General features: G+C 50.3%; 1 protein-coding gene across 1 annotated transcript in view; it reads right to left on the bottom strand.

Moving 5' to 3' along the window:
* Window positions 1–12887, bottom strand: part of ALK (ALK receptor tyrosine kinase) — a 216418-nt gene that overhangs the window by 47206 nt on the left and 156325 nt on the right. The window contains 3 exon segments of the mRNA XM_027765802.1: window positions 1050–1194; window positions 2163–2294; window positions 8686–8836. Of these exon segments, the coding sequence (XP_027621603.1) occupies window positions 1050–1194; window positions 2163–2294; window positions 8686–8836 (428 nt within the window).

The raw sequence follows: 12887 nt of genomic DNA, 5'->3' as shown, positions 1-12887 counted from the left end.
TTTTTTGTTTTTTTTTGGAGAGGTTTTTGCTATAGGGCGCATGCGCTCGCCAGACAGAGAAAGACATAGAGACAGAAAGCGAGAAATCACCCCCCAGGGGGGATGGCCACGCCGCAATCCCTTCTCCTCCATTCTCCTCTCGGGATCCTGGGCATGCACGCACACGCGCCCGGTGTGAGTTTTAAGCCACCGGGTCCGGGACGCAAACCGCGGTCGACTACGTGGGAGTCCAGCGACATAGCCATTACGTTAATTGCTGGTTCCCAAGGAAGGTTTTGAAAGTGCACGTACAACAGATGGGGAAGTGCTTTGTAGCGAGCTTCTGCTGGACAGGCAGGGGTGGAGCACTGGAAATGCTGTCAGTGACCTCACTAGGGGCCCGGCCACTGCTCCTTCCCTTGCTTCTATTTCTAGCCATCTCTCCACTGGAGAGAAAGTTTGAGCATTTGTTTTAATGAATCCCGAATTGTAAATGACTTCAAAGATCCTCCTTTGGTCTGATAGGGCAGAAAAGAAAACACCAGGAAGAATTGCACTTGCTCTCTTTAGAGAGGGCTGACTTCCGGGGAACCAGAGAATCCGTTCCTTATCAGTGTCTGTTCCTCTTTCTGTGTCACCGACAAGAAAAGCGAGGCCCACTGCGGAGATTCAAGACAGAAGTTTCCCAGGGAGGAAATGATTGGACTGGCAGGTGCCTAGGAGGCCCAGCTTCTATCGTCAGCTTCCATTCTAACTGGGGGACCCATGTGCCCCAGAGGAAGGGGGAAACTTAGGGGGCAGCTCTAGCCACTGCATTTTGGTAAAAGCAGGACTGGGGGTGCGGGGGGCTTGGCCAGTCAGCTAAAGGCTCACTCTCCTTTTCTCAGTGTTCTGTGAGTCTGAGGCCCAGCCTGGCAGGGTGCCTCCCTCAACGTGGGCACCCACATCCAGAGTGCCCAGCCTCTCAGTGCCAGAGACCGGCACCTGGTTTGTGATGGCTCCCAGCAGAGCTGAAGCCCACGTGGCCCTGGGAGACGTCCTGGGAGAGGCCGAGGCCGACTGGGCTTTACCTGCGGCTCCGGAATTGCCGTTCAGGCCGAGAACTGAGGAGTTATTCTCCAGTTTCTCAGAGTGGAACGTCTCTGTCTTGGCCCCGTAGGCCCTGCCGCCACCACCAGCTGCAATGATCAGGGGCACGGGCAATCCATCCTTCATCTGCCAGGGGAGACATTCGAGAACTGAGGATCTGAGTGGGGCTTCACTCTGGAGCCCTGAGCCCTAGTTTAGATGTGAAGATCTGACTGCCAGGCAGTGGCTACCTCTTGGTGGTCCGAGCAGGTTCGATGGCTCTGACATGGTACAAGAACCTGTCAGCCCTGCCTGCACTCCTTCTAGCTCTGCATCCGCGAAACAAAGCCATTGGAGACACACACACACATACACACACACCTCTATACATACAGGTATACACACATTTATCTGCCTATGCATATATACACACATCTATCCTTCTATAGATATATGTATACACACGTCTATTCACCTCTACAAATACACACACACGCTCTCACACACATCTGTTCACCTGTACACACACACACACATCTGTCTATGCACATATGTACACACACACACATACACAGTTGGTCTCTGTATCCACTAGATCTGTATCCACCATTGGATATTTTTCAAAATATTTGGAAACAAAAAGATTGTCCATGTTTGTGCTGAACAGCGACAGACCTTTTTCCTTGTCGTTATTCCCTGAACAATACAGTACGGCAACGGTTCCTCGAGCATTTACATCGTATTAGGTGCCGTAAGTCACCTGGAGATGATTTACAGCTTGCAGGAGGCTGCGTGCAGTTTCTATAGAAAGACTAGGCCATTTTACCTAAGAGACTGGAGGTTATGGTTCCTGCAGTCCCCCCACACACACCCCCGTGGATATTGAAGGACGACTGTACACACACACACACACACACACACACACACACACATGCGCACATACACATTGGCAAAGGCTGGAATGGTGAAACTGGGCTGGCAAATCAATTCTGGACAGACGACCCTACATCCCTCGGGGCCTCTGTTTGCTCATCTTTGAGGGGGGCTAAGAGCATCCAAGTGCTCGGGTCCCAGGCTGGTCGTGCAGCTCCCAGCATGATGCCCGAGGAGCTTACCTTAAACACGTAGGTGGCTCCACCCCCACCTCCTCCTCCTCCTGCCCATTCGTGCACGCTTCTGTTCACGCGGATTTCCTCTTCTATCACGTTATTCTCTCCAATGCAGACTTTCTGGATTAACTGGTTTGTCTGTAGAAACGAAAAGCACTTTAGGCTTGTGCCCCATCCAGGATTCCCCACTTGCCAGCACACAGACCGTCCATGTGTAAAGGGAGGATCTGTCTCTCAGAAACTTTTGTGCTGAGCAGGAAGAAAGGACACAAAATGACGGGCATTCTGGACAGTATGAGGGAAGGCCCTCAAGAACAGCTTAGATACAAATGTTGTGAGAAGTTGGGGGAAGGAGAGCAAGCCTTTACTGCTGAATGGTGAGCAGAGAGGACTTCCTGTAGGAGGTGGCTTTTAGTGCGCCTTGAAGGATGAGAGTTTGTTTGCTTTTTTGTTTGTTTTTTCACAGATGGGGGAAGGTTAAACCACTCCAGGAGGAGAGAGTAGCATGAACACAGAGGGGAGGTGGCCAGTGAGGTGCTTGGGGAAAAGCGCAAGTCTCTTGGGTTCAGAAAAGCCCATCTTAGGAAGGAGAGATGTTCTAGGAGGAGCTGTTAGGATCCTTTGGACTCCAAAGAGGGGATGACAAAGGTACTATGTGGTGGGATGGGCTGAAGGGAGTGTTACCCAGGACAGGTAGAGGGAATTACCTGGACAGTCAGACCATGGCTAGAGGCCTTGAAGACAACCAAAGGAGCTAGACTCACTCTCTAGGTAGAGGAGAGCCATGAGGTTCTGGGGGACGCTGCAGTTCTGAAGCATCATGGGAAGAGAAGCAGCAATGGGAGGTGAGCTTCAGAGGTTATTCCTGGCTCATCTCCAGGAAGTCAATTCTCCATTTCAGATACTTCATTCACCCCTAATCACGTCCCATTTCTTGCCTCCAGAAATCCCTCACACAGCCCTAAGCAGAGCTCTCTGTCTGCCAGGTGGAATAGGGAGTGAGCCCTGGAGTCAGACAGCCTGGGTTCGCCTCCAGTCCTGGGCGACCATGGAGGAGGCGGTCAGTGCCGGTGATGCTTCGGTGTGAAGTGGGAACACGGATCCCACAGGTTGCTGTGACGTTTGCTCCGGGTAATACAAGTAGGGTATCTGGACAGTGTCTCCTACCTGGTAGACCGAATAAGTGGCTGCCTCTGCTACTTTATTTAGATTCACTTCTGGGCTCATGTGTTCCTGGTGGGCGCTCAGGTATCTGGGAGTCCCTGGGGATGTGCTGGAGATGACCATAACACAGAACCTGGGAATCCCTGAATAAAGAGGGTCGTGCTTCGGGACCAGCAGTTAGCGCGATGGCTATGCCGCTGGACTCCCATGTAGCTGACCACAGTTAGAGTCCCTGACCCGGTGGCTTAAACTCACGCCGGGCGCGTGTGCGTGCGTGCCCAACATCCCAAGAGGAGAATGGAGGAGAAGGGATTGCGGTGTGGCCATCCTCCCTGGGGGGGTGATTTCTTGCTTTTTATCTCTCTGTCTCTCTCTGTCGTTCTGGCGAGCGTATGTGCCCTATAGCAAAAACTTCTCCAAAAAAGAAAAAAGAAAGAAAAGAAAGAGGGTGGTGTTTCAAGAACAGCCACCACCACTCAGAAGAACGCTCCAAACACGAGCCTGACCTCAGAATAAGATGACTTTTCTTTCACTTAATAGAAAAAAGGCAATAAAACATCAAATCTCCATCAAATGCCGCTGTGTAACCAGCCAGTGGACATGGCAATCCATCTTGAGCCACTCCTTATGCTAACGCACTCAGGGGTGCCGGCAATGAGTACTAGAGAAATTTCCAGATAAATAGCCAAGATGCAATTTGTTTTATGGCATTTTGGACTTAATGATGGAAATAATTTGATATTTTTTAGAGTGGATTTAGTGTGGGTGGAAGGCTCTGAATTGCTGTTGTGGAGCTGATATTTCTCGCCTGTATGTGCAGCGCTGTCCAGGGCTGGGGGTGGGGCAGGAGTGGGGAGACCAGGAACGGAAACCCTGCTGATGGCTGCCTGGGTGTGTGTGTGGGGGGAATGAGCTGCTGCAAACGCCAGGCCCCGAGGGCCAGGCCTGGGGCTCGGGAGGAAATGTGAGCTCCCAGCTGGACAGAGCATAAAAGACAGTCTAGGTTGGTTCTTGATGGTTCTGGAGAGATTTTCTGGGCCATCTTATGTGAGGTACCTCGCTTCTCTGGATTCGCCTCTTTATTTATAAATGGAGGGGCCGCTGAATCTGAACCAATGGTGCTAAGAAGGCCCAGCTCCCAAGACTGCTCTCCTTTCTCTTCCCTCTGGATGCCGCACTGGGACTGCCAACCCTTGGGGATGCCCTCTTCCTGCAAGCAGAATGTGGAGACTGCTGTGGGGGAGAGGAGGGAGTGGTGATGCCTGAGGATGGCTGGACCCATGCCCATCCCTCACTGCCCTGCTCAAGGTATCTCTTAGATCAGGCGCGTGGTGGGTGGGGAACGGCTACACCCAACAACAGCATTTAGCAGAGCCGATCGACTTCTTTGTCTCTCTTCCAGGACTCCACACCTTGGTCAGTCCCTTCTACTCCTTTTTTATAGCCCCTTTTTGCTCTCTCTTCTTCTTTTCCCTGGCCTCTAAGCATTGGAGTCTTCAAGGCTTAGTCCTCGGTCCTCTCTACTGTTCCACACCTTGGGCAATTCCGTCTTGTCTCAAATTTGAATTCTTTAAGATTTATAGCTTCGTTCTGGACTCGCCCCCGAACTCCAGGGGCAGATCTGCACCCACCTGCCATCTCCGCTTGGTTGTCTCCCAGAACTCTGCAACTGCGTCTGCCTGACATTGAGCTCCTGCCCTTGCCCTGGAACCCACTCCTTCTGCCACATTCCCCAACTCAGAGGATGGCAGCCCCCTCCTCTAGGGGCTCCCGAGCAATGCCTAGTCGCCCTTGACTCTTCTCTCAATTCCTCATCTAATCTAGTAGGAAATCCTTTTGCGTTTGACATTTAAAAATGCCTAGAACTCAACCACTTTGCACCACCTCCATGGCTGCCACCATTTCTTGCCCCAATTATGCAATAGCCACTGAATCGACGACCCTGACAGTTCCACTGTGCCCATGAGGCCTCTTCTCCACACTGTAGCCAGGGCCTTTGATATAAATCACTTTATGTCACTGTGGGCTCAAAACCCTCTTATGGTTGAACATGTCCTTACGATGGCTGGACCCAGCCCCATTACTCCACACTCACCCCTTATCTACCGTTCTCTTGCTCCCTTCATCCAGGTGGCCCTTCAGCACACACAGGCATACCCCTTCCCTGGGACCCTGCATATGATCTGGGTTCAATCCCTTAGGACGCAGCACACCAGGCCCTTTTTCAATAATCTTCCTACGACCACCCTATTTAAAGCTGTAAGGTGACACCAACACTGGTACATCTGTCTTCTCTTCGCTTGGCTTCTGCTCAGCCCCACACTTTCAGTAGTTATTATCTGTCCAATCTTCCTCTCTCCTCTTGAATGTAAGCTCTAAGAGCAAAGATCTTTCTTTCTTTCTTTCCTTCTCTCTTTCTTTCTTTCTTTTTTTTTCTTTTTCTTTTTTTTGGAGAGAGGATTTTCTTTTTCTTGTAGGGCGTGTGTGCTCACCAGAGAGACCGAGAGAGATGGAAAGTGAGAAATCACCCTCCCCTTGGCAGGGGGCAATGGCCACGGCACAGTCTCTTCTCCTCCTTTACCCTGTCGGGATTTTGGGTGCACATGCACACACCCGCAGCCTAAGTTTTAAGCTTTTGGGTCCAGGACTTGAACTGTGGTTGACTTTGTGGGAGTCCAGAAACAACTATTATGCCATCTGCTGGCCCCTGCAAAGATCTTTCTTTTGTTAACTGATATGCCCAAGTTCCTAGAACATGGCTGGCACAGATACAATGGTACTCCATAAATATTTGCTGCATAAATTCAAAAGAACTGAGAGCTGTCTCGGATGTGAGCTGCCCTTATATTCGCCTTATGGGTGATGGTAGTGGTGGGATTTAACATTAGGAAAGTGATTTTGCCCCTCCCTGGGGGGTGTTTGGAAATGTCTGAAGCTTTAGTTTTTGTTTTTCTGAGATATTTTTATTTGTTATTATGAGGGGATGCTCCTGGCACTTAGTGGAATGAGGACAAGGATGCTGGTAAATGTTCTACAATGCCCATGACAGCTCTCCCAACCCCAGCTACAAAGAATTATCTGCTTCAAAATGTCAACAGTGCCACTGTTGAACAACCCTGATTTAGATGCAGGCCACTAGGTAAGGCACGGAAGGACTTGGAGTAACAGGGACTGAAGGGTGTGTGTGTGTGTGTTGGGGGGGGGGGAGATATGGGAGAGTGAGGTGTTCCCAGAAGTTGGATCCCATTCCAGGCACACAGGAAGTGCGATTCTCCCAGATATGCAGTGGAAGCAGTAAAGGCTACCGAATCCTGCAGTTCAACTCTGAGAGTCCGTTTCATTCTCTTGAGAAACATCTCTAAATGCAACTTTTCTGCCTACAGAGAACTAGCGATTAAGGTAGCACCTGAAAATGGTCACTGCTTTCTCTTTCCAAATAACTCCTCGGGGTGAACTTGTGGAATAAGGGCAGACCGATTCACACATGCCCATGCTATGTCCCCCCAGCTAGCAGAAGGGGCCACCCTCTGCCCAGCTGAGAATCACCTCTCCCCCTCTTGGGAACCCTCCCTCCCTGGACATCCACAAAGTTTGAGAGCAAGCAGGTTGATTAATAAAAATGATAAAGTGCAGCAACTCAGAGGAACAAGTAGATTACAATTGAATTAAAAAACAAAAAAGAATTGGTCCTGTGAAAAGACATAACTGATTACAATCCAATCAAGTAAAAGTTCCTTGCAGAAGTCAATGCAATCTTTCTGCTTAGATGAAAGAATTACATTAGCACTCAATAAATTCCTGTGAAAATTACAGCAGCCTGTAATTTAATGACTTAATATATTATATCAGGTTGGAAAGTCCTGATTATAGTTGCTAAATAAAAGCTAGAGTCAAGACATTTCTCATGTACAAGGTTGTGCCTGCTAGGCTTACTTCTGCGGTTTTACTTAACCCTATAAAGTACAGGAGGGAAGGCACAGCTTTCGTCTTGCTAATAGCCCAGGACCTGGCTCGGAGGAACCCTGAGTGATTCTGTGGAACTGAACTTCTTTCCCACATCTGTCCTCCAAGGTGACTCTTGAGTCAGTTCTTGGAAAAGGAGCTATCCTTGGTCTTAGCACACAGCTCCCTGCCTCAGGCAAAAGCAGTGCACCAGGTGAGTGTGGGGCCTGGGCCCAACCAGAAGACTGGCCCTAGAGGGTACTGAGCTCCTCTTTGGATAGCTAGTACCTCCAGGGTCTTGCCTCCCCTTGCAACGTAGGTGAACATCTGGGGTGCCAGGGGTTTGCATGACTGCTACTTAGTCTTGACTGTCTCCTGCTCCTGATTTTACACCACTCTGGATTTTCTCAACTCCAGCTGCTGGAGTTCTCCCTCTCTGATGGCTGGACACCCCAGTGGAATCAGAAACCGAGAAGATAGGCTGTCTCTGCAGTTGCAGAGGCTTGTCCAGTGACGGACTACAAATGGAAATGAGCAAAGGCCACAAAAATGAAGGCCCAAGCAGGCGGGGGATGAGCCGCAGGAGCGCTGTGCTGTGAGCAACCGTGCCAGTTCCTTGATCTCTCTGGTCTCCATTGCCCTTATCCGTAAAGTGGGAGGTGTGACACTACATGGCACTGGACTCAGAGCTTGTGCTCCATCTTCCTTTTTTAAGTTCCAACCACATAAATAATAAATAATATATGAATACATCCTTTTTGTGATAATTCCAACATTACTGATAAAGCACTCCCGACTTAGTCCCCTTCTCAGTAATAACTGCCCCATTTGAAGCTTTCAGGACTTTTTCTGTGCATTTACGTACATATGGGATGGAACTTCAAGACCTTTGCAGAATATAGAATTAAAGTACAAGCTCATTTTCGTGCAAAAAGTGGAAATATATGCATAGTTTTTAAATAATGTGCATTTTTCAAGAACCTTTTGAAGCCTCTTGCCCCGTGTAAGTGACTCTCAGTCTGTAATTTTGAGCTGAACAGGAAATGTTTAACATGTATTTTTCTGATTATAACATTATGGCTAAAGATAATGGTGTCTTAGCAAGGCTCCAATTCATACTTCCGCTGAGAATAAACATTTGCCATTCAAGTAGAATTCAGTCCTCCAGTTTAGCCCAGGCCTCAGTTTAGTCCCTGTGGGGATGCGAACCCTGGTAACCACACACTACATGCTTCCTAAGTACTCAGACAGCCCTGGAAAAGGAGGGGCACTTGCAGGTAGAGCAAGGGGCAAGTTCTGCCATCTTCGAACGTGAACTCCCAGAAGGAATGTGGGGCTTTGTTACCTTCCGGGAGCCCCCCGCCCCTGCCCTGCCCCAATCCCAGGTGAGTACGGAGGAAAACATCCCACTCTGGGCACTTACGCTGGGGCAGGCATCTTGCCCCTGTTGCCCAACCAAGATGTACAGCGTGTCGTCCTTCTCCAGGTTGAAGATGCCCAGCACGGACACGCCATGGGATCGCATCATGGTGTTCTTCCCACCTTTCCCGCCGGCCGCTCCGTAGCCTGAGATGCTGCAACGGGACAAAGCACATTGGCTCCTGATGATATGAAGACCGACCCCTTTCCTGCCAACACGGCAGCTGCCAGGGGACCAGGTGCATCACTGTCATGGTCTTACAGTTCCTTGTCCTCCTCAGCCTCCTGAGGCGAGAAGGAGGGATTCCTCTCCCCATTGTTAGGAGAGGACAATCGAGCTCAGAGAGGGACAGGGAGTTGCCTCAGTCACAAAGCCAGGAAGGTAAAGAACCAGTCAGGTATGCAGGACAGAAAGAAAGGGGGGAGGAGAAAGACAGACAGACAGACAGACACACACACACACACACACACACACACAGAGAGAGAGAGAGAGAGAGAGAGAGAGAGAGAGAGAGGGCTGTTAATGTGGCGTGAGTGTTGGGGTGATGGTTTCCTGAATATCTAGGATTTCCCTATTTGGCTTTCTTGTCTTACCCAAGATCAATGGACTCATGAGACCTTAGACGAGCACCTTAGCCTCTCTGTTCCAGGTCTGCACGGTGGAATGCCCAGAGGCCCTAGCTCCTACTCTCTCTGTGTTAGCAGAGGTTAAAGGAATCAAGACATGAAGGTGTAGGATTGTGGCTGGCACCACAATGAAGTAAATGAGTATTTATTACTATTATTAGCAGGGTAGTAATGGCAATAGCTGACTTGGTACAAAGTTCTGGGTCTCCCCACAGGGGTTAGAAACAGGGAGGTCCCACAGGGAATGGCTGAGAACAGAGTTTATTCCCATTCCGAAAGTCACTCCTCCTGGAGCAGTGTGTGTGCAGACAGCAAAGCACCTATCGGGAAGAAAAGAAAAACAGCGCGTGGAGATGTGGGATTATTTCTGGTGCCTCTTAGGTTGTTTGGATAAGACAAGCGAGGATGGGGGAAATGGGATGTAAGTCATGAAGGTACCAGAAGAGTGTGTGTCTTGAAGACAGCAAGCACACCAGCTGACAAATGCCTCCCCAGACAGCAGCTGCCCAGGAGAGGGATACGGAGGACTCTTACATCCCTATGTACTCAGACCCAGGGTCCTTCATGAAAGACTAGGGAGAGACACGAGACAGTTTTGCCCATGTGCACACACAGTGGGGCCATAGTTCTAGGAACTATCCCTTGTCCAGAGCATGTGAGGAGCCTCCTGGCGGCTGTCCAAAGCAGAGCTCAGGCCCGTCTGCAGAGGCAAGCCTGGAGGACTGGCTCTTTGCTAAAGTGATTGGTGAGAAACTCAGGTCTCCCTGGAACGCACCTGGAGAATCTTGCACCCCTTGCCCTGGCTGGGTGTGCAGGCGCTAATTGGAGCTTATTGAATGTCGGGGATGGCATTTGGCTGTGTGGGCAAGAGGAGACCTGAGATGGGCTCTAAACCCTCGAAGGCTTACAGAAAAATTGGAGAGATAGTCATAGCTATAAAAAGAGAATTCTCACCAGAGGGTGGCTACATTGAGGAGGCAGAGTGGAGGGGCAGTGTGGTTCCACGTTCGGAGGGGCCACTTCCTGCCTGCGTGCCCTCTAAGTCCCAGTCTCCTCCCTCGTAAAGAAGAATCATGTGTCTTTTCCAAGCTCACATGGACATGCGGTGTCACAAGGAGATCATGGGTGAATACCCCAAGAAAGCTGAAAATCTCTGCACAGAGGAAGGGCTGTCAGGTGCTCAGGACCTGGAAGGAGATGGGAGAGTGGGGCAGGAGTGGGAGGCCTCAGCTGGTTGTGCGTGGGGAGGTAGGGATGGAGGGCTGAGGTCAGCTTCACAGTGGAGCTGCTGGGTGCACAGGGCTCCTAGACAAGCAGGAAGAAATGAAGGGTAGGAGTGAGGGCGCCTCAGGTCTGTCTGCTCTCGCAGGTGGCTGGAATAGGACATCTGTGTAGTTCCCCAAATGGCGTGGGCTGCAGGTTTGAGAGAGATGTCGGAGTCCGTTACTGAGCACCCTCAATGGCGGCGTGATGCGTGCAGGTGTGCACATGGCACCCACAGGGCCATAAACAGCAGGTGCTATTACTCCCAACTGACAGATGAGGAAACTGAGGCTCAGAGAGATGCAGTAATTCTGTGCCACTCAGCTGGTAGTGGTGGATTGTGCCCCAAAGCTGCGCGTTTCCCCTCCGAGAGGCCATTTCGTCTCTGACGTGCTGCTGGGAGACTTACGTGGTTGCACAGAGAGAGGGGTCTGAGAAGCTCTGGGCCCAGCCTAATCCCCTTGCTCGATCCTGATCCAGTAAAAAGGTGATAAGGATAATTAAATGTTAGAGGGGAAAGGGAGGCTTATGGAGAGAGGCAAGAAGCAGCAGAATGATTTAGCCCAGAGGGTGGAAGTGGGATAGGGAATGGTGGTTGTGGCGGCTTCCAGGAAGGGTGTAGTCCAGGGCAGCAGGCCCCAGGTTTCTGGGGCTTGATCAAGACACATAAGAAAGTCATTTTAACTTGAAGATGTGGTTTGCCTAGAAAACTTCTGCTCGAGGGTGAAGTCCTGCCCACCCCTGCTCTATGTGGAGAGGTGAGCTTCGCCCTGCTCCTTCCTTTCTGCATTATTTGCATAGTTATTTACATAGTCATTTGCGTCGATCTGCATGCATGATGAATCATTATGAACTCTCTTACATGTTTAAATTTAGCCAAATTATTATATTTTAGAATTTGCTTGTTCCTGACTGTCATTTTCCTCCCCGAGCCTCTCCCTTTATCTCTCCAGCTCTGCCCTAGCCAAGTTTGAACCCAGCATGTGTGTGTCTTGACCTGGTTCTCAGCAGCGAGGTGGGATGGGAAGAGCCATGCCAAGCCCTGAGTCACACGCTGGTTCTAGTCCTCACTCTACAGTCTGGTCAACTTCTCAGAGCCTCTGCTCCCACTACTGAGGAAGGAAATGAGGACAGGGACCCTTTCCCCATGGAGATAAAAAGTGGATTTGAAAAGACTCTGTGCTGGGTCAGCTCTACAGAGTCCAGCAGACTGGAGCTTCGCAACTAAGTGCCAGTAACTAGATTTTACTTTCCTGAGTGGTGGCCTCAGCCCCACGTTTCTAACCTGGATGAGGGCTAGCTTAAGATAAGGGGGGCAGGCAGCTTCCTGACTGCGCTGGCTGTAGGGGACGGAGGGAGGAGCAGCTTCCTTATCAGCTCCCTGAGGCCTGAAATCCCACCATTAGAGCTTCATTCCTTTGGATGTTTCTACTTGCTAATACAAGACTGATCTTGGGGTTGACATATGCCACAGTGAGAAAAGCAAGGGTCTGAATGCAGACCTAAATCCAAACTAATGCAGATCTAAATCCACACTTCTCAGAGCTGGGGGTATGGTGGGACAGCAAGGCTCCTCCCTCCCAGGTGCTGACCCCACACTCAACTGACCCTGAGAATGAGCGCCTCCTTCAACATTGTGCCTGAAGTGTCTTGTGTACCTCGCACTTACCCCAACACTGGCTGTGGCCCTCTAGCGTTACCAGCTGTGTGACATCGGGTAAGTTACTGACCCTCTCTGAGTCCCAGTTTCCTCATCTATCAAAGGGGGATAATAATGCCTGCTTGAAAGGTGATTGAAAAAATGAAATGAAATCCTGCCTCTGGGACCTGATTCAGTGCTGGTAGGGCAGCCAGAGTGTGACGAAGGGTGGCTGCCGCTATGAGGTACCCTCTGGGGAGCTGTCCACTCCTCTCCTGGAGGAGATGGGGATGAATAAGTGAGATCAGGGCAGTGGGCGGGCCAGAGCACGCCCAAGGGGGCCTGGGCTCGAGGCTGCTCCATTTTACCAGGGCCCACTTCTGTATGGAGTCCGTGGAAGCCAGCCTCGGTGCTTCGAAGACCCCGAGCCCTGTGACTCACACACCAGAATAATAGCCTCAGACTGAGTCTCTGACGCTTTCTCCCCATCCCTTATAAACAATTTATTTTTGATGGCTGACAAACGACAAGAAATTAATATACCTGCCACTCAAGTGGGGAAAATGACTCGCAGTGATTCCAATTTACTGGAAATTACAAGATACTGTTCTCGACGAGTTGATGCTGTAATTTTTTTTTTTTTTTTTTTCTCATTGAAATTCATGTTCCCTGGTCAG

This window comes from Tupaia chinensis, unplaced genomic scaffold, assembly GCF_000334495.1.
Source record: "Tupaia chinensis unplaced genomic scaffold, TupChi_1.0 Scaffold139757_1, whole genome shotgun sequence".
Taxonomy (NCBI): Eukaryota; Metazoa; Chordata; class Mammalia; order Scandentia; family Tupaiidae; genus Tupaia; species Tupaia belangeri.
The sequence above is the reverse complement of the archived record's forward strand: the minus strand, read 5'-3'. Positions and strand labels throughout refer to the sequence as shown.